General features: G+C 36.4%; 1 protein-coding gene and 1 long non-coding RNA gene across 2 annotated transcripts in view; one reads left to right on the top strand and one right to left on the bottom strand.

The window, feature by feature from the left end:
- Window positions 1-3,764: 3,764 nt before the first annotated feature.
- The window catches only part of LOC108754664 (homeotic protein proboscipedia), a 26,443-nt gene continuing 8,418 nt past the window's right edge, over window positions 3,765-21,789 (bottom strand). The window contains exons 2-3 of the mRNA XM_018497140.1: window positions 6,052-6,194; window positions 3,765-5,830 (exon numbers count right to left, since the gene is read on the bottom strand). Of these exons, the coding sequence (XP_018352642.1) occupies window positions 3,929-5,830; window positions 6,052-6,194 (2,045 nt within the window). The 3' untranslated portion in view covers window positions 3,765-3,928. The remainder of the gene's footprint in view (window positions 5,831-6,051; window positions 6,195-21,789) is intronic.
- Window positions 11,537-21,789, top strand: part of LOC108754665 — a 19,488-nt gene continuing 9,235 nt past the window's right edge. The window contains exon 1 of the long non-coding RNA XR_001939723.1: window positions 11,537-11,713. This is a non-coding gene — a long non-coding RNA (uncharacterized LOC108754665). The remainder of the gene's footprint in view (window positions 11,714-21,789) is intronic.

Raw genomic sequence — 21,789 nt, 5'->3', positions numbered from 1 at the left:
TATATATATATATATATATACACACTGGAGAGCCGAAGCTCCCGCTTCCTCCATCTATCATGCGAACCATGACAAACCAAGCCTCAAAAGCAGCCGCCAGCGTTGCAGCACTTTCTTACCTTCTTCACTTAGTCACCGGGCGCTCAGGTGAGCGTCTACCTGTCTGATATACAGGACCCCCTATTCCCTATCTACATTTATTAACATTTAAGCGTTAACGACATTTCTCTCTCGTGCACCCCGGAAGAAAAAGAAAATAAGAATCGTTGTGCCGGCTACTCGTATATTGCTGCTTTCCACTTCGGGATTTCTTTCGATTTACGTTCTTTGTCTCAAGAATATAGCACGAATCGATTAAATGAAACAATCGCGGTAATTCTGGAAATCTTCGCGCGTATACGACGCGTTAATAAATCACTTTTAATCGAAGAATATTTGCGACTAAATGAAACATCCACAAAACAACATTACGATAATTAACGAATCATACCGAGCGTCGTTACAATGAAAAGTGCGTTTTACGTAGTTCGAACAGTATCGTGTACTTTGAATGATCAAGGTGAAAGTCGTAGAAATCCATGCGTTTTCTGCTCAGCGGATATCGAATGGAAAGCAAAGTGGCGTGAATGAGTCGTCCCTTGACGATCGTAAGATTTATGGTCGCGACGGTTGGGCTGAGAGGGCAAGCATCGCACGACTCGGGGCTGGTAACCCTTGACCCTGCAGCTTCAAAATCCACCCTCGATATGACCACGATATCACTGCATAATCGATGATAAAGTTATATTGTAAAATGTTTAAATGTAAATTTTATTGAGATGTTCTATACGACAAATTGTTCGATGTTTACCAAATTGTTATGTCATACTACCGTGCATTGCGAGATAGTATGTATGCAAAAATCGGAAGTGGCGTACAAAAAATTAAAACGGTGCAGGTTGCAAAACGCAATTTTCTAGTCTTCCAATTCTTATTATTTTTTTTTTTTCCTTCATAAGGCCTCGTTGGCCAGAGAAAAAGTTAATAGCTTGGAGAAATTAGCCGATGTGGGGAGGATCGTTGATCGGGGATCGTGTTTCGGGAGGGTGTTCTGCACAGATGCAACGATAGCAACAGTTCGGTTCGCTCGAACCGGAGGTCACATATGAGCTCGGAGCTATGGCGTCGTATGGGCTTGACTCACACGCATCACGCGTAGTCATCCATCATTGTCAGTCTCTTCACTGACACAGCCGTCCGTCCTACCAACGCGCGAGGCTCTCGATTTGAGTTTCTTTCGTCAAAGTTGTGATTTTGTACAAAACGTCGCAATTCACGATTCTCGCAATTATTATGACACTATTATTTTCGCTACTCTGACAATAATAAAATCTCTTCTAACAATATGATAACCTTTATCACGGGATGACTCAATAAATTAATGTTTATTCTTTATTTTTTTTTAGTCTTGTACGAGTAAATCAATTTATGCGTGAAGAAATTTCTCTAGTATAACAAATGACGCGTTAATCTCTGAATAGGATATGAAGTTGACATGGTGTAAGGATGCTGCTAAGAATAATATTTCAGTTCGATTGCACCGATATTTTGGGTCATCTATCATCGTCACTTTCATCGTCGGCATGAGCAAATCGCGCCATCTACGATCAAAATTTACGCGTTCCACCTCCGTTCATGGTCACTCCGTTCGTTAAAGTTATGATTTTTCATATTATCCGTTGACTTGTACGATATTTTCATACTCCATATGGCTCACGTTAGCACTTTTAATTAAGCGACTAAAATAGCAAAAAAAAAATGCTTACTAGAGGAAATAAAAACACTCTCGTTACTTTTCACTATGATCTGTATTTGTCAAATGTATCGGTGAGTGAATGTACATGTATGATAACTTCGTTTACCGTGTTGAGGGCTCACTTGCAACACAATTATGTAGTCAGAATGAATAAACAATATATACGGTTATCGTACGCGCGTATGTACATGAAAGTCTTTATATGAACAATGACGGCATCTAATGTTTTATACAAAAAGAGCTGCGTATTAAATATGTTGTCGCGAGGTGAAAATTAAAATTATGTCCCTATCTACATTTACTTTTATATTACCTACCGTGAGACAATAATTTATTTGGTTCACTTAAAGTAGCGCTAGTTAGTAGAGCTTTGAAAAAAAAAATGCGATTTGTGAAAAAATGATATAATGCAACCAATATTTATACTATATAGTGAGTTCGTAATAAATACATTTCCCTTAGAAAGTGTGGATTACCATTCAAAGTATTGCTCAACGGTGTTCGTTCATTTTTATTTAAATGACATTATCCACGACACAGAATAATAACATATCAATTCGAATTAATTTTAAAGCTTGTTTCATTTTTTCACAAAATGAATAGCGCAACATTTTTACAAGTGCATTTGTCTCTTTCCGCAATAGTGGTCAAATAACTGATTTTTAACTATTCTCCATATTCAATTGGAGGACATTAATTTCTTTTTATGAGAGAGAGAGAGAGAGAGAGAGAGAGAGAGAGAGAGAGAGACATCTATTTCCAGCGTTTAATTAAAACTAACGGATTGTACCTATTTCACTTTTCAGAAGTTGTATATTTGATATAATAATCATGACTGTGTATAAATGCGATTTTCTTATTCATTTGTGTTCCATTAATCTATTCTTCGTATGATATATATGTACATAGTTTCATTGTTAATTATTGCTCACATGCACCTACAGTCTCAGGCCTCGTTTTATCGTTTTAAATCAAATATAATCTGTTATCTCATTGACTATCACGTGAAAATGAAACATTTGTGGGATATGTGTAATTTGAAAACTTCGTCAGATTCTTGTTCAAGATTATGAAATAAGGCTAAATGTTCCAACCAAAATATATACTTTGTGCAGGTGACTTAAGTTACATTGAAAACAAAAGGAACATGGCTTCAGTTATCTATAGTCTATCTAGTTTTCGAACATCCTAACGATGCACTAATACAGAGACCGTTTGCGCCAAGAAGATTGCACTTACACCTCGTGTTTCCTTTCACGAGAATTGGACCGTTGAATTGAAATTCCATAACGAATTTCCGTAACGGTAAATCTTTGATATATTTACAACATTCTTCATTTGTAAACCACAGCTCGTGTATATCAGTCTAATATCACTCACAAATCACTTTTCATCTTCTGCGATTAAGCGTGTTTCGCAAAGGGTGGTGATATAAATGTCACTTTGTAACACAGTTTAAGAAATTCTGTGAATAGCGGAACTCTCTGTTAACATCGTTCCAATTAAAAATTAACACAACCATTGCACTCGTTGTTACTGTTGTACATTTCCGAAACATCCTTTAATGTTTGGAATGTAAATTGGTAAAATTACATATTGTCCGTGGTAAGTAACATTCAAATTGATATTACACTCGGATGCATGATGATATCGACTGATTGGCTACGCTTGCATTCTAAAACAGTCAACAATTTTTCTGATAATTCCGGATTATTACTTCAGATATGCTTGCAATTATTGAAGTTCATTTAAATATTTCAGGTTTTTTAAATATGTACAACCATTCCGTAAATCAGTCCAAGTGTCTTGATTGAAGCAGCCAGTCTTGAAAGTAATTTCGATACAACTCACGGGAACAGTGTCACTTCAAACTAGAGGATATTCGACAACTTAGGTCGGATGATAGATTTATTCATATAGATTTATTTATATAGACACACGCACCGTTAATAGTATTTTTAGTCCCCATTTTATTTTTACACACTATTTCCATTTACGCGCCATTTGAAAATTAAATTACGAACCGTTGAAGTATATACAAATCACGTAGATGTGTTAGCTTCAATATAAAGCGTTGAGTAGACATTGCTCATCGCCCCAATCCAGCTGACAAGGATTCTCGGTCTCGTGGACTCAGCTGAGCTGGTAATACTCGGGCGCGAAGTCGTTCGCTAGATTGCTGAGGAAGTTGAAATCGGACGAGCTATTGCTGTTGTCGGCGGATGGCGGCGGCGCCGCGGCGGTGTGTACCGGCTCGCCGTAGAAATTCCCATAATTGCCGTAGGATTCGTTGTTACCGTCAGCCTGGCCGGCGCTTCCGGGTGGCGTAATAACTGCTGCGGTAGCAGCTGCGATCGCCGTCGCGGTTGTCGTCATGCCAGGCGCCGGAAACGGGTCGGGCGACGATACGTAACTATTTGGGATGCTGGAGGCCTCGCCGCCCTGATGAACGTGCAGCTGACCGGCGGTCTGCTCGTAATACGCGCCCGGATGACACTTGTTCCCGGGCCGGTAGTCGCCGGAACTTGGATGCATTGGCGGCTGATGAGTGACGTAGCCTTCGGCGGTGTGTTGCTGCGGGTGCTGTTGCTGTTGTTGGATATCGTTGAAATAATGCTGTCCGGTTTGCGCGGATACAGCGGCGTGTCCGTGTGTCGCTAGATTCTCGCCGGTTCCATGATAATTGCTGCCGGTTGAATAACCGTAATTCCCAGGCGTCATATAGCCGTCGGTGCTCTGCTCGTTCTGCGCCGCCGAGTATCCCTGACCGGAATTGTACGCATTGGTACCGCCTTGCATACCCCTGTGATAAGCGTGATAAGGTGGTCCAGCTTGAGGATATCCGTTATACTCCCCGGTACTACCGTACTGCAATTGTTGCTGATGAAACTGCATGTTGGCGCCGTACATTGATCTCGACGCCGTGCCGGTCGATCTCACGTGATGCGCTATTCTCGAACCCACCGCTTGATTTTGTCTAACGTACAGAGAATTCACCTCACTCGGATAAGAGATTCTTGACTGTTGATACGAGTCTCTGGTGCAGTAACTATTTTGCGACTGGGTCTGTTGCGACGCCGCGGGTATACTTTGTCTATTAGCGGGTACGCCGTTTCGATAATCGATGGTCGGCGTGGGCTGATACACGCCTTGCTGTTGGAAATGCGCTTGCTGGCTGTTCGAGAGGTTGCGGCCGCCGTGCGGCGACATCGTTCCCGGATTTGTAGGGGCGTGTAACATTGGGCCTGGCAAGGACGTCGTGGAGGACGGTGAGCTTCGCGGTCTCTGCATGTAAGCCGTGTGAGCCGCTTGCTGGATACCGAGAGGGCTGCCTTGTTGAAGCTGGACGGAAACGGGAGTGCCGGGTGTCGAGGACGGCGTTAGGCTCCTCGTGGAATTCTGACCCGGTAATACCGGCGTACTGACCGTCGAGTCCGGCATAGCTAATAGCACACCGTTGCTCGTCACCGAACACATATCCTTCGTGCTGGCCGATGGCGATTTCTTGCTCACTGAGATCTGTTGTTGCTTCGCTGTGTTCGGACTTTTGTGACCACTCTCGATCTTCACTCTCACTTCACCCGACAATTTTTTCGTCACGCTCGGCGACGTCACTTCACTTCCGTCTTGCGACCTCGAATCGTCGTCCACTATCATCTTTTCGAACGAGCTGGACACACTGTTAGTACTACCGACGCTGCTGGCACCATTGCTATTCGTGTTAAAGCCTGGATTACTGTTGTTATTGTTGTTATTATTGTTAGTGGCACCAGGGGTGTTATTGTTGTTACTGTTTCTTCGACCGGAAGAACCTAAATCGGTAACATCGCCAGTAAGAGTGCTTCCGACATCGCCCACACCCGAAATATCACAGTTATGACAACTCTTCTTTTCATCGTTATCGACTGATAACATTTTGTCACTCTTAGGCTTTTCCATGCCGTCCGAAGTGGAACCATCCTTCTCGTCTCCGTCTTCCTTGCTAAGTGTTTGCCGCTTGTGTTTCATTCGTCGATTTTGAAACCAAACTTTTACCTGAGAGGAAGATAGCGATATTTATATAATGATTTACGTTTTAATTATTAAATAGACAATGGATATAATGCGTCAATAACCGTGCAAAAAAAAAAGAAAGATGTTTTTTTTAACACTTTTAATAAAGTCAACATAAAAATATTATAAAATAATTGTAACGCATTAAAAATGGAAATGATGTGATGATTTTTGATAGTATTACTTAATTAAAGTTATATTACCTGTCTTTCCGTAAGATCCAATGAAGCTGCGATTTCTATCCTTCGCGGTCGACAAAGATATTTATTGAAATGAAACTCTTTTTCTAGTTCGAGAAGTTGCGTATTTGTATAAGCTGTTCGTAATCTTCTTGGTAGACCGTTTTCTGTAAAACAAGAATTCTCTTTTCAATTTTTACAAATAATAATAAATTCGAAATATCATAACGTGGATTGTCTTTAATATAAGATCAGATTTAATTATGTCTGTGATAATTTATTCTTGCATTGAGGGTAAGATATATCATGTATTTAGATATTTTACAAATATCATAAAGATTTTACCAAGAAACTCGTTATGTTAACAAATCATTTATTTTAATTTTCGATTTTATTTCTTGCAGCACGATGAAATTTTCGCGCTCCGATACTCGCTTTGTCTTTATCGCAGCGATGCTCACTTTTTGTCTGTTATAGGAAGTAAATGGTATCCTAATTAATGATCATTTAAGCAACCTAGACTATAGAGAGGAAGAGAGAGAGATAGGGAGAAGGGAAGAAGGGATGACGACACGACATCCTTAACAATGCATAAGCGAAGATTCCCGCGTGGCGAAAAGGACCATTCTGGTGTTGTTCCGGCGAGTTACTGGGCTCCTTAGAAACTTTTGGGTAAGTTTCCCACCAGCACTATTCCGTGTCGATGTGAAACACCTCCTAATTGTTATCGGATAAGAAACTTGTTCCGCGATAACAAGTGGAATGCCATACAGGATCGAGAGGACGTGAAAACATGAGAGGGAGGAGACGAAGGGATGGTATAAGGAAGCATATCACGGTTTATTCGAGCAGATTTGGTCTAGAAAGTAGCGACCAAGTATCTCACGGTACTTTGTTGAGGCATGTGGCGTAAGAGTAATTTCCACCCAACTGTAAACAATTATTAATAGCCGCCTATCGTAATTACAGAATTCGCTGCGTGCCCCGAGGAGTAATATTTCAATCAAACTTGATGGCTCGCCGAGCTTGCGTTGTTTAACAAGACGTGTCTTGGCAAATTCTCTAGGAGCAACGTATATTTTGAAGGTTTAGAAAAACTTTTTCCGATACATTACTTTCTAACTATTTTCGATTTTCCGTCTATCATTTAAAAGTATAAGAAACACATCGGTGGGCATTAACAATACAAAACAAATATTTTATACTAATATTTTATTCTATCGACGATACTGACCACCTGGATGTTAAAATACTTTTTTTTTATCGAGAATCAGGGGTGTTACACTTTTTTACGCGTCGCCGTATCATGAGAGAAGAAAAAACCGATACGGCGTGACGCAGTTTGGAGTAAAGGGGGGCAGCGAGGGAGAGGGTGATTCGTTTCGTAGGGCCGAGATGCTAAACTACCCCATAGCGTGCGAGCGGATGTAGGGTGGCTGAGGGGTGGTTCGACAGTAGGATGAGTCGTCAGGGGGTAAAAAAGAAAGAGAAAGAGAATAATCGAACGAGATAGAAGAAAAGAGACGTGGAGAAAACGAAAGGTAAAAAGAGGAAGGTATAGCGACTGAAGAAGGTCGAAGAGGGTACGTGATAGAGACGGTCAGAAAGGGAGAGGAAGAATGGAAAAGAGAAAAGACACTCGGGGATGAGGGAGAAAGGTGTAGACTGAAGATGTAGTAAGCTTTGAACCTAGCAAATCCTGCACGTGGAGTTTCCATAGGGTGAGGGCGATGGTGGCGAGATGAAAGTATCGCATGATTGACGTGGGCCTCATCAGCATTTCGGTCTTGCGATTGGTTGGACGAAACTGTCGATCAAACTCCACTCCACGCCCTGTATCTGTTCAATCGTTTCAGGAGTTTAATTCAATCCGGGGATGAATGCGGAGCAATATTTGGATGGCAAATAACTACCTGATATAATAAATTAAACCGTTTACTAAATAAAAATATATGTATGATATAACAAGGAGTAGAATATCTTTTTAAAGAGCTTGTATAAATATTTTTATAATATTTCAAATTATTACAAAAAATTATTTGTATCTTATACTTAAGTATTAATAGACACAAATAAATCTTTAGATTATACAGTATTTTTTGTGCATAGAGATCTTATAGAGTATTAGATATCTTGTTGATAATAATCAAATATTGTTGCTAGTATTTATAAGTAAAATAACAGTATACCATATCACACCACTCTTTGCTAATTTAATTTAGTGACAAGCGTTATTGCTTTGTAACGACAACGACTTTTTCCGGACGAAAATGTCGACATTGCTAGCAAGCTTCTTGTTCTTGCGAGATGATGTAGAGGATGACGAACTGTCACGGGATAGTCAAAATGAAGAGCATGACCTGACAGGATCGTGTGAGAGGTGAGAAAGATAGAGTACGAAAATAGAATCTGTATTTTCGTATATCACGCTGTTAGGTTTGTCTATGGGTTCATCCGGTTGAGACTGCTACACAGCTATGTGAAATAAATTTATAGCCATAAATATTTTACACGAGAATTATTATGTTTTTTGTTAATGTAGGTTTTATTTAAATTCTAACATCAATGTTCTTAATTATTCAAAAGTTAATTCTATGTTTCTCCTAACAATGTAAAAAATTATTGCAGGATAAAAAAATTAAATATCATAGAGTACTACACAATATTAGCAATTAACTATTGGCAATTAAATATTACAGAATAATTGCAATTAATAATAAATAATTAATAAGTCATTCTTTCTACGATTTAGTCATAATTTTATTTTGTAATTTACACAATACGTTCTATTTTTCTATTTTAATGAAAAAATCGTGAAATAATAAAGTTAAAGGAAAAATGTGGAAAAAATGATATTAAAATAATAGGTTTGTTATAATGTAATTTATGTAATAGTTCGTCAATCGTCGTTGAAACAGATGCTGATGTCTGTGACAAAACTGACAATCGTCGCTTCGCGCGTTCTCATCAGTAAGAGGAAGTTGGTATGAGTTTACACTCTAAAATGTAACCTTTTGATGAAACATAACTTCGCAAGTTATGCCATGTTTTTCTATCACTTTTTTTAAAAGCATGTGTTAATCTCAACGCAAACTTTGATGAAACAAAGCTTAACAACTTTCTGAAACAATAGCATTTTTTCAATTTCGCTTATTATTTTGTTTTTTATGTCCTCGCGTACTATATTCCTTCAGTTTTAATATTTCAATTTTTTTATTTGAGATTAGGTTTTAGTTGTAGATAATTAAATTGTAGGTATCAATTGCGATTATTTTTTAATATAATAGATATTACTTTTATATCAAAGGTACGTAATTTCTTTATAGGATAATATTTTTAGTACATTTTTTTACATTTATCTTAAAAAACAATAGTACTGCGAAATAGCACATAAAATAGCGTATAAAATAAACAGTATTGATAGCTTTTATTGCTATTTCGTGTGCTCTGACTTTTGAAATTTTTTGTCATAAAAACAATAACTGTAGAAAATAATGCAATTATTCAATTTGCTTTCCATTCGCTCGAGTCTCTTTCATTTTTTCGTCTCTACTACACTCGAATATTTACGAACAGCTGGTGAAATTCTCATGCCCTCCGCTCCTTCCTTAATTTTTGCATTACTCCATTACACTTACGATTAATTCGCAGACGTTCTCATTGAACGATAACGAGCGATAAAGAAATATGTTCTAGCGAAATACGATCATCAAAGGCAAAGGGAAAAAGTAGATCTTCAATCGAGAAGTAGTTTACACATGCGACCAAGTCGTTCGGATCACAGATTTTCCTCCTGTGTCCGCCTTCGGTGTGCTCTCGTTTTCTCTGGACTGGACCAGGTCGTTTATAGACAGGTGGGAAGGGTCACATGACGGGCGTCTCTGTAATTTGTCTTTTGTTTCCTCCCGCGTCTGAAGGAAGAAAACTTGCGAGGAAGAACAAAGGGCGGAAAGAACCACTATTTCGAACAGCGTGGAGAAGAGAACGATTACCCCTCTTCGTTCCGTTCTCAACTTCTTCCTCTCCTCTCTTTTCACTCTTCTCCATCTTTCCCCATTCTTTCCTCCGTCTCTTCCTTCTCGCTCTTTTTCTCTTTCTCTCATTCTTTTAGTATCGGGAGGAACCTGCGGCGGCGCGACGGCGGCGGCGTCGGCAGCGTAAACGTATGAAAAATGAGTGACGAGAATTTGAAACAAACGAGAAGACAGCCGGCTCCATGTCCGTGCTTTGACGTGTCCGAAACAGGTAGACGGCGGTCAGCATGGAAGGTTACCGTGATCGATAACTTTTTGATCGTTTCGGATGCCTTCCAGCGTTTTAAGCTCGCCGAACATTGCAAATCTGTATTCTAGGGAATGGTCTGCTTTAAAATACCGTAGTTATATAACATCTTATTAAATGTAATATTAATTTTGGACCGTCTCACAATTTTATGGTAGCGAAATAATTTATTTACTATAAAATTTACATCGAACGTATTGCTTCAATAAAATTCTTTTATCAATAATATTTATGTATAAATAGCATATATTATAAAGTTCTACATTTTATTGAATTTGGATTTTACAAATATTTACAAATTGAAAAAATTAATTTTCAATTCCCATATTGTACTTCAAATCAAATTGGCATTGGAAATAGCACTGATACAAAAAAAAATTTACATTATAATGTTCTACGCTTGTTTGAAGCGATGGAAGAATTATTCATCGCGTAAGAATAAAGTAGGTATTTAATGCGCCATTGGGTAATTTGTGGCGGATAAGCGAGGGAAGACTAGAAGGTGGAATCGGCATAAACTGTGGCTCATTACAGATTTACAGCAAGACGTAGGACGGGCAACGGGTGAGGGGCAACGAACAAAACTAAACGCACGGGAACAGAATGAAGGGAGTCCAAGTGGAATGGCTGGCAGAAAGGGCTCTTGGCTGCTTTGGTTTTGGTGGGCTGTCGGGGGTTGCGGCCTCTGCGTTGGATACGAGCTATAATCAATTAACAGTGAGCAAAACAAGAACTGCGGCCGACCACCGACCACGGCCGCAAAATATTTCGTACCTTCCTGTTCCAGTTTGGCTGGAACCCCATCGCTACGTTCAAGTGGCTACCTTACTTGCTGATAGGGTTGTTGTCAGAGGAATTGATTCTAGCATTGTGCCATTATGCGACAATTTAGAACATTGACATTACCAATCAATTTTTTTTTATCATTGATATTTGAATTTAAAGCATTTAATTTCCCAGTTGAGATATTGACGTGAGCTAGTATAATATATGTAAAATAGCGAAATAGGGTCTATATACAGGGTGTTAGTTAAGTATGTTGCCATACTCAACAGAGTAAACTTTGGTTTATTCTGATTCTTTGGTTTATTTCAAGTAAAAAAGTCCATATAAACATATGTCCTAAACGGCTTAGTTTCCGAAATAAAAAAATTTAAACGTGTAATAATAATCTGTTTATTTGAAAGAAATACAGCTTGAACTAATCAAAAACAAAAATAGGCTTCCGATGAAATAAAACAATTAGATGAATTGTTGAAAATGTCCACCTTGCGCCATGATACATCCATCGAGCCTTCTTCTCAAAGATTGACGTGCACGCTCAAAGATACGAGGTGTGTTACGTATTGCCTCGCATAAAGCAACTATTCGATTCCTCAAATTATTCTCATTCTCAATTGGGGTGGTATAAACCAATGATTTCGGATGCCCCCAAAGGAAATAATCCAAAGGATTTAAGTCTGGTGATCTAGGAGACTTTGACTTTGTCGCTTTGTTTACGGTTGCGAATGGTAACTTACATGAAACAAGGCATATTTATGCAGGAAGACATCTTCAACGCAATTTACCGTTTCGTCAAACATTTGTAAACATTCATCTGTATTTCGGAAAGCCGATCTCGGAAAGCCATCTGGATTTCTAAGCCGTTTAGGACTCATGTTTATATGGACTTTTTTACTTGAAATAAATCAAAGAATCGCTTTGTTGAGTATGACAACATATTTAACTAACACCCTGTGTATTTTTTAGGATTATATAAAATATTTTTTTCCCCAAAGTATAAAGTGCTTCTACATAATTCGCAAATCGCAAAACGTAGTTTGCAAACACAAACGCAGAATCAAGATTTGCGTTTGTTTTTTCATTGCCTGCAGTTGGTTTTCGTCCGTGTGTTTCTCGAACTACGTTTTGCGATCTGCGAATTATGTAGAGGCACCCTAAAGGGGATTAATGCAAAGTACTAACTATGCATTTTTTTAATCATAATTTAGCGTTAATTTTAATGAAGAAGAATATAATCATACAATATTTATTATCACGAAGTCTTTGTTTGCTTTGACTCATGATTGTATCATTGTATGTCCACATCTTTCTGACTTGGTTTTTGTCTGGCATAATAGCACTTCAGATATTAGCATAACTTTTTATATAGTTATCTTGTTGTAATGACGGAAAAAGAGAGGAGTCGCCGAGCTAGCTGGCATGTAGAGTAGATAAAAAGAGAAAGGAAAGAGGGGGAGAGGAAGCATGAAAAAGGATAGAAATACAAGAACGGAAGAACGGTGATGGTAGGAAAAAGATATAAAAGCGGCACGAGAAGATTTGCGTGTTCGAAAAAAGTTGTTGGCAACATCGCGAGCCGTCGCCGTCGCCGTACTCGGGCTTGGTGCTGCCGAAGACACGGCAACGTTGGTGCTCCGCACCAACCACCGCGGCGGCCATATTGGACGTGCACAGGTTCGCCAACCTGTGATTATGGTGGGCGAGACGGCGAGCGGCCCTTCGTGCAAGAAAATTGGACGCAGGGATCTCTCCCGTGGTGAAAGAAAGGCAAAACGTACATATGCGTGGTTCAGACTGGCTGGATACGTCAGAAGGCGTTGCCGATGCAACCTGCAATCATTGGGGTGGTACGACGAGGCACATTCGACTTCTTCGTGCACGACTGGCGAACGCGTAGTTTCGCATCTCATGTTGATCCACGCGATAAAAGATTATACATGTATACAAGTATACCTAAAGATGTAAGCCTGGCCTAGCTCATTCAAAAATGTTCGCAAAAGTTGCGGTAGCATGAGTCATAATTGAAGGGATATGATCTTTGATTAATGATATTTCTGGGTTCACTATGTGATAGCATTAGATGTTATTTCGTAATAAAAACTCACGAGATTTCGTGACGACTATTTGGTGTTGACGAGTTCTTGGAAGCTGATGTCGATCGCAATATTATCAATCATCTATAGAACGTGCCATATTGTTTATGATCAATTGTATAAGATATTTTTATTTTGCAAATAATTATGTAACTGTAAGTGAAGAAATTTCCCGTTTTTAACAATTCTCTGCTTAGCGACGGCATACAACATATATGAAAATAATTACGCAACAAGGTTCATATAAGTTACCTAAACAAGTCAATTGGTGTTTTGTTCCGTGATCTGCAATTGTGGTTGGAATTAATTCTGTGATTGCCACATATTCTTGGAATGTGTACGCTTGCGTATTTTGTCGTTTTACATATTTTTTTCTTTATAATTACTAGTGCAACATTATTTAAATACGGCTTACGTAACAAAAAAAAGTCGATTTCTAGCGCATATTATTATTTTTTTTTTCGCGGATTGAATATCAATGTTTAGTAATTTGTAGTGTGTTGCGATAATGACGCGACATTTTTAATATTTCAAGAAAAAATTATGATAGCTAGGAAAAAATTAAAAAGAACGTTTATCCTGAAAATCTCTATGCAAAAAAATGCTTAGTCAAATACAATTGTTGAAATAATATACTTTATGAGAAAAGGTTTCGCTAAAAAATATAGTATTACATCGAAAAAAACGCGACCGAAAAATAACAGTAATACTTAAGATATAGGGTGCTCAGTATGTGAAACGGGAGTGGTCTCCAGGGGGGATGAAAAGCCATCTTTCCATTAGACGCGAGATTGATTTTGTGAGCGCACCTTTTCGTAACGAGATGTCGGTGTGCCCCGATGTTCGAACACTAATGTGATTAAAATAATCCAATGATGATCAAAATACATAATGGTTCCTGATTTTCCCGGATCAATTTCCTCTTGTTTCACCACATAGGCAAATTGGGGGTAAAAATAAATTAGAATTACATATGGACGTTATCCTGGGTTAAGCCAGGGTTTAAATATATTAAAATCTTCGATGAAGTATACTCAATTTATATATATTCCAAGCGTGTGTGCAAACAGTTATAAAATCGATATTAATAACAATTTTATGAATTTCAGTTTCGCTCTCATAAATATTTAAGGCACTTCCATCGCAAGTGCTGTACCCCTCCCAAAGAACAAATTCGAAACTAATTTCACGACAATTTGCGGCACAGAACGTAGAATCCTTCAACAATTTTTTGAATTATGGTTCGAGTTGAGAGATTCTCATTACATCCTCCATTCGCGTTACGACCGCCTTTTTCCGAGCTCTTCTGAGCTTCTTGTCCCGGAGCAAGCTTCTTGTCTACTGCCGTCGTCTCCAACCCCTCTTCCTCCACCTTCTCCTCTGAGACCGAGAAGTCGCAGTCGGATAAAAAGTTTATTTTAATCTTTACAAATTTTAAATCCTTCGCGGCTTACCCCAACGTCCATGTAAACCGTCGCGAGAAAATAAGAGCTAGTCCCTCTACTTCTTTCATCTTCTGCAACCTAACCCCCGTAAATTTTGTATCTTCTTGATATTCTGACCGAATACTTTAAAAACATTTCCTCGTTATGTGACAATGGCAATTTCATATCCAGAAAGTTCTGTTCTGTCCTATTTTGTCTTCTTTAGCGTTTTGTTTTTATTACTGTGTGTTGTGTCGTTTTAAATACTTATATCTTTTTCTTTGTTGTCCTCTGAAATATCATTGTTGAACATTATTGAAAAATATTTTTTACATATTTAAAGTAGTCAGCTCATCAGAAGTGCCAAAAAATTTGCGGGTTATCGTCATATCGCGATCCATTGTTAATGCAATGCTTTAGCCTAAACAATGTTTTAGCTCATCAATGAACGATAGAATCGTAATATTCTCATCATGCCAAAACATTTAATTACAGTATATTTAAGAATGAAATTTTATACAGATAAGGAATAAGTTTTCTACGTTCCAGTAATATATCTTTCTATTAGACATCGCTAATTATCATGTGTTAAGATAACCGGACTCTAAGTTTATATGCTGTAATATCCAATATGTGACCTACTCGCTGTTTGATGGGTAATTACACAGTGAATTCTACAGATAGCACTAATAAGTCGTGCAGGCTGTCCGTTTGACTTGATCAATTTATTGCTTAGTTTGTTCAGTCCGTTATTGTCAGTGAAGCAAAATATAGAACGCTGTAGTATGATGTAATATTTTGTAAGTAACTAATTGCTTTCTATGACTGCCAAGAAATGGTTCTTAATTTTCGTAGTTCATATTATTGTAGCTATGTATTTATATTTTACAACATATTTTTGTAAAAATATTTCGGTCACTATTTTCGGTCATATTTTTGTTACTACATTTTGTTTAGAAATAAGGAGAGGAAACTTTTTGGAAGATAGAACCAATATGGCCAACGTAGACATACTGAGTGTACATCGGTTATTTTTTACTAGGAACTTTTATTATTCTTGACCATAAATTCTAATTATTTGTTAACCATTGTGGAAGAAAGTAAATAAGTAGATAAGTAAATTATTTGGAAAATAGTTTTTTTGTTTGTGTATTCTTACATGTCAATAAGTAAATATATTAATAAACAGATAAACTTATATATAATATATAAAAATAACATTAGATTATTTTAATTTTTATTTCTTTAATATTTTTTATAAAAAAGAGAAAAACATATAATTAGTCCATACATACGTATCCAATGCCACCTAAATGCTATTTTCTCTTAAAATTTTTATGGCATCCTTGTAATTAGTCAAAAAAATTGTAATTAGTCAAAATGTCCTTTTTTTTAATTTTCAGAAATATTTCCTCTTTTGACTCTGATCATCAATTTTCAATTTTAGACTCAGTAAAAAAATTGAAAAAAATCGTATAGCTTTGGTAAACCATATAGAACCCGGTTACCTTATTATTAAAATGTAAATTATACTTTTTATAATGTATTAATAATTTTCAACTAAAGTTTTAAAGTAAATATTATATGCATTATACCTTAAATTTTCGCATATTTTAATATATATCCTTATATTTATTATAACATTGAGATAATTTGACACATCAAATAATTTCGGATACTGAATATCAAGTTTTATTAAATATATATTATTACGTACGTAGACGAGCATTAAATATTAACATGATATTATTACATTGGCTAATGTTGGGGACGATATTCTACGCGTAGTCGTGTTCGAGAGAATGAAGAATCGTACGCGAGTGTTTCGAGTTTCGACGGATCAATATCGTAATTAGGCGTCTGTCAGCTGGGTCGACTCGTTTGAAAAGAGAAGTATATGGTCGATAACCATGAGCAATTTGTGCACACCGTTTTCTTTCCTAAGTTGTGTTTATAGGCATATTTGGCCATCATCTATATCAAACATTACTGTTTTCTTAATTAAATATAAGCTACATAAAAACTTTTTCAAGTAATATAGCAGTTTTTATTGAAATAAATTCTAATTGAAAACTCATCTTGTAAAAAAAATTTATACATCTAATATACAACGTATTAATACATCTCTGATAAAAAAAAATAAATAATTTTACACTGCATTGTGCATTATATTGTAAGAGGTAAAATTAAAATTATAATCATATTATAATTTTAATTTGAATGACGAAAATATCAAAAAGAGAAAATTATGAAGCATAATGCATAACATGAAATATAGTTCTGGTATGTACTTTTTATGCGTAAAAATAATGCGTAACGTAATTTGTCGAAATTCAGTTCCTGCCTGCCATGTATGTAGAAGCAAAACTAAACTTAGAACACGTTTCATTAATCGCGTTACTATGAGTTATTACGTCTGACATAACGAATGAACAGAAATCTTGCCGATTATTCGAATTAGCCGAGAAAAACGTCTACCGAAAGAGAAGTTTGGTTCTAAACATGCATCAGGCCGTCCGCGCGGCCAATAGGAAGTGACGTTTATACGCAGCCAGCAATAAATTAACTAATATTACGAGTTACCTTTAATTAGTCTCGACCCAGCGGCAACGCAAGGTTTCCTTTTCTGATTTTTTTCTTCGTTTTATCATGAGACGAGTGGGTTATTAATTACATGAATTTCTTAAGAACGTTCGTTATACTGTACACCAGCATTTCAGGTAATTACAAAATCACATGATTGACTTACAGCGAAACGCCAAAAGAACCGTTTCGAAAGCAGTTTTAATTATCAATTTCCGCTGAACATGGCGATTAATTAATCGGCAAGAGTAGTAACAATGATTACGCGAGAACGCGCGACTGCTATAACGATTTCTTTATCCATTTAATTTTTTTCTCTATAGATTTTGTAATAAAAATTTATATGCATAAATCTATATTTATACTTCACTTTTATCAATTAATGTGCGTATTTATAAATAAGAAATAAATATGCGAATTTATATTGATAAAAATAAGACGTAAATACAAGTCATAGTATATATTTTCTAATTCCACACAGAATAAAATTATCCAAGACATGAAACAACTTTTCAAATTATTATTGACTATATTCAGATTTTAGAGTCCATTACGTCAGCTAGATTATTTATAGGATATATTATTTCCAAGTGTCTCTCGTTGTGCGCTCCTAAAGTCGCATCAGAAAGTAGTAAGCGCCACTTGTTCGTCGAAATTACGGCGCTGATCGTAAGTCCTAAAACGTGCCTGGCATCTTAAAAAAGAGAAAGAGAAAGCTTCTCGTCTCGAAGATATAAAGGGTGCGAGAACAGAAAGAAAGCAGGAAAGGATGGAAAAGGGATTCAGTGGTTGCAGTTAAATAAAACTGACAAAAATCGGCCCCGGAGGGCACGAAGGGTCGGTCTTGGGATAGAGGGTGACGGAGAGGAAGGATGGATACATGGAGAGTACTCAGACGGGCGCCATGTGTATAATAATGTTAAAGAATGTTAAATGCGAGAGGGTTTTGGAGATCCGAGCCGCATACATTAGTTGTTAACAATGCTATAAAGGACACTCGCCCTGTGTCTCACCCTTCATCTCGGGGAACGGAGATATACAAGTTTTCTCTAGCGCGACTGGATTTACGAGCACAACTCCTTCCCGTGCGATTCTTATGCAGCGCAATTCAGTAACATAGCGGATGAATAGTAACATGTAGTACTTGTATTGGAATCGATTCTCTACACGTATAAAGATTTCATATAAAATAATGTATTTCACATTATTTCACATAATATATTGATAAAAGATCACAAATTTTACTATTATTGCGTATCCGTATATAATAAATAATAAATACTAATTGAAATAAAAAGTATACAATAGTTACTCTCAATAATCAAACTTTAAGCGATTGTTGTGTCTTGTTTTTAATAAAAATGGTAAAAAAGCTTTTCTAATATTTAATACAATTTTACGTTTTACTTTTTATTTGATGACATATAATATATTTAAAAGTATTATACATAATATTTCTTTTGTTAGAAAATGACTTTTAAGAGATTTTGATCTTTAGCGATAATGCTAATGTGGTCTGAACTCTGGAGCTCTAGAGAGTCCAGTACGTCCTAAGCAACCCCGTGTGTAATAATTTACCACCCGTGTCGACTCGTGCACGTGGTCAACCCTCGTGATAATTGTTTAAACCGACCACTGGCCACCCCTTTAGACTGACTCAAACACCATCGTGAGATCAATTCTCTCCTACGAGCTTCGTGTACTTTCTGTAGGGCGTGTAGGAACTTCATTACGATTGAATCATTCTTCTTCTATCGCAAAAGTGAAATTATAAATTAAGAAATGTTTTTTTTTACACTTATTATATTATATTATATTATTACCACAAACATAACATTTTTGATAAAATAATTTATAATTATAAATGGTAATAATTCGGGAAGTATGTATAGGCACATTTGCAGAATATTAGACAATATTGTACAACATAATTTGAAGATTTGTAAAAAAGAAATGCTATTGAATCTGTGTTTAGGAAAAGGAAAAGAAAAACTTTACGAGAGAAAACTTCTGTCGAGGGAGAAATGCCGCGAACGGAAAGTTATCTTCTCGAGATTGATCAGTAGAATTTCAAGCTTTGCTCCAGCCTCCTTTATTCAGTTTCGTTGAAACGAACGAAGTTTTATATAAATGATAGAACATAAAGTTTATTTTATTTTAATACAGTATATCCAGAGATAATATATTGCTTCAATACATAAACATTAAGATAAAAATGGAATATTATAATATTCTTTAAACAATAAGAATCTTATACATATGAGAACACAACCAATAAGAAATAGGAATTAAAGGCCCATAATGGTCGAAACTGGATTTTTGATGCTTAAATAATTCAATGTAAATTTTTATGTATGTTCATGCATACATATCGAAAATCTAGCATATTAAGATTTCCTTAATAGATACCTATTGAGTATCAAAATTTAATTGTGATATTATTTCAGTAGTTTAACTGCGTTTTCATGTCCGATAAAATTTTGGTGTGCAATTCAAAATGATATATATTTATGTATATATATATTGTATGTATAAAATCACATTGAGTTATTTAAAAATCAAAGATCCAGTTTCCATTATGGGTCTTTAATTCTTATTTCTTATTAGTAATATTCTTTAAATTAATGTGAATATACGAAGTGAAGACAAAGCAAAACGAAGATATATGAAATAAAGCTCTAAAATAAGTACCGAGTAGAGTAAAAGCACCGCAATGGAAAGGTTTGGATGGTCTCCAAGAAATATAGCGACAAGAAAAACGCAACGACAAGTGGAAGAAAGAGGGGATAAAGAGCCCGAATACTCGGTCGAGTAAAACGAATCCAGAAGAGGAAGTCTGGAAGAGCGAGAGTGCGATAGCGAGCAAATAATAGGGAAATGATTTGCTCCTTGTTAGATAAAGGCCCTGCGAGGGGACTCGTGAAAAGAAATATTGCTCCCAATGAAAGGAAGTGGGCGATGGGCTACATGGTGGTGGGACGCTGCGGGGTATGAGGGTGGATCCATTCACTTGTAACTGCTTCTTCGCTGGTCGTGTCGGGTCATCCATACGCGAATTCTACTCGATTAAGAGTTAAATAGTATGGGCGTGCTTTGTCACGCTCAAACCACATATTTCCGGTTTATCTTTTGGAATATCCTTTATTTCTTTTGTAAATTATTGCGTGATGATAACTATGGATATATAAATTTGCATAGCACTCCACTTATTACGTAGATATTTTTAATATAATTTTTTACTTTGTTTGCAAAATCATCCGTTTAAAAAAAATCGATTTTATATATTGACCTCTAACTTATTATTGTATTGGCAATTTTGAAGATTTGCGATTGTTCCCATTGAAAATGATTTAATAATAGGTAAAAACGTTTGTTATGAATTATTATATGTGAATTTATTATTAAAAGTTTTTAATTATAAGCACGTAAAAATCAGCGATTGACTTGTTAGCCCTCGATTTTATATTTATAATTTTTAGATATCGATTGATTGACTTTTTTTTATCATCTTTATATTAAACCATATAAGAAAATATTAATTACTATTGGTATATTAAAAATTAATATATTTTTACGTAAAAATATCTCTTCATGCAAGCAAACAATAAAGAAAGCAGCATACTCATTAATTTTAATATACATACATATATACCCGTGTACGTAACATATACCCACACACATACACAGCATATACAGTTTTATTATCAATTAAAGGTTATAATGAGATCTCTGTATTTTTTTTAAGTATGCTGCACAAAAAATCGATATAATAATGAATTTAACAAAAGATAAAATATTTATTGTTTAAATAATAATTTTTACATATATATTTTTAAATTTAAGTGATATATATCTGCTATTTCAGATAGCAATATTTATCAATGTATTAATAATATCAAGCCACAATTTAAATTTTGCATTTCTGAGTGAGTTGGTTCGAGAACAAGGTGTTATCCGAGCAACGTAAAAAGATTAGGATAGAGGTGCGATTCTGGGAATGAGTCGACGCGTCCAGCGAACGGAGAGGGTGAAGGCTGGCACTCGCGCTACGCTCGGGGGATGGTGGATGCCCGTGAAGGACGGAGGAGGATGTGTTGGTAGGGTATGCATGGCGGCGGAGAGAGTCCAGTAGCGATCATCAATCAGAAAGGCAGTCAGCCGTCCGTCAGTCGGCCGGCTGGTCAGCCACGTCCAGCGTGTACAGAGTTTCGCGCGGGAGGTTTCCTACGAATTCGCGAGTCATGCTTGGACTGTCATCCTGACAATCGATTGAACCTGAGCACTAACATCCAATTCCGGAATTGTTCTTTCCATTATTTTGCCATGCCTAAGGATTCTATTCGGCCACTCCGTAAAGAAAATACAGACATAAAGAAACAGCCGAGCGGAGACGTTTGATCTTCAGCTCGTTTATTAATAGAAAAATGCAATCGCAACACATCTTAATTTAAATAATTCGTCTTAAGCTGTTTAACGTATAACAACAAAGACATAAGATTGTCATTATGTAGATTTTTAATTTTATAGTAATATTATTCAGATAAAAAAATTAAAGAAGATATACAGGAATACACACAAAGAAAAAGTAATTTATTTAT

The sequence above is a fragment of the Trachymyrmex septentrionalis genome, unplaced genomic scaffold, assembly GCF_001594115.1.
Source record: "Trachymyrmex septentrionalis isolate Tsep2-gDNA-1 unplaced genomic scaffold, Tsep1.0 scaffold80, whole genome shotgun sequence".
In the NCBI taxonomy this organism is placed as follows: Eukaryota; Metazoa; Arthropoda; class Insecta; order Hymenoptera; family Formicidae; genus Trachymyrmex; species Trachymyrmex septentrionalis.
The sequence above is the reverse complement of the archived record's forward strand: the minus strand, read 5'-3'. Positions and strand labels throughout refer to the sequence as shown.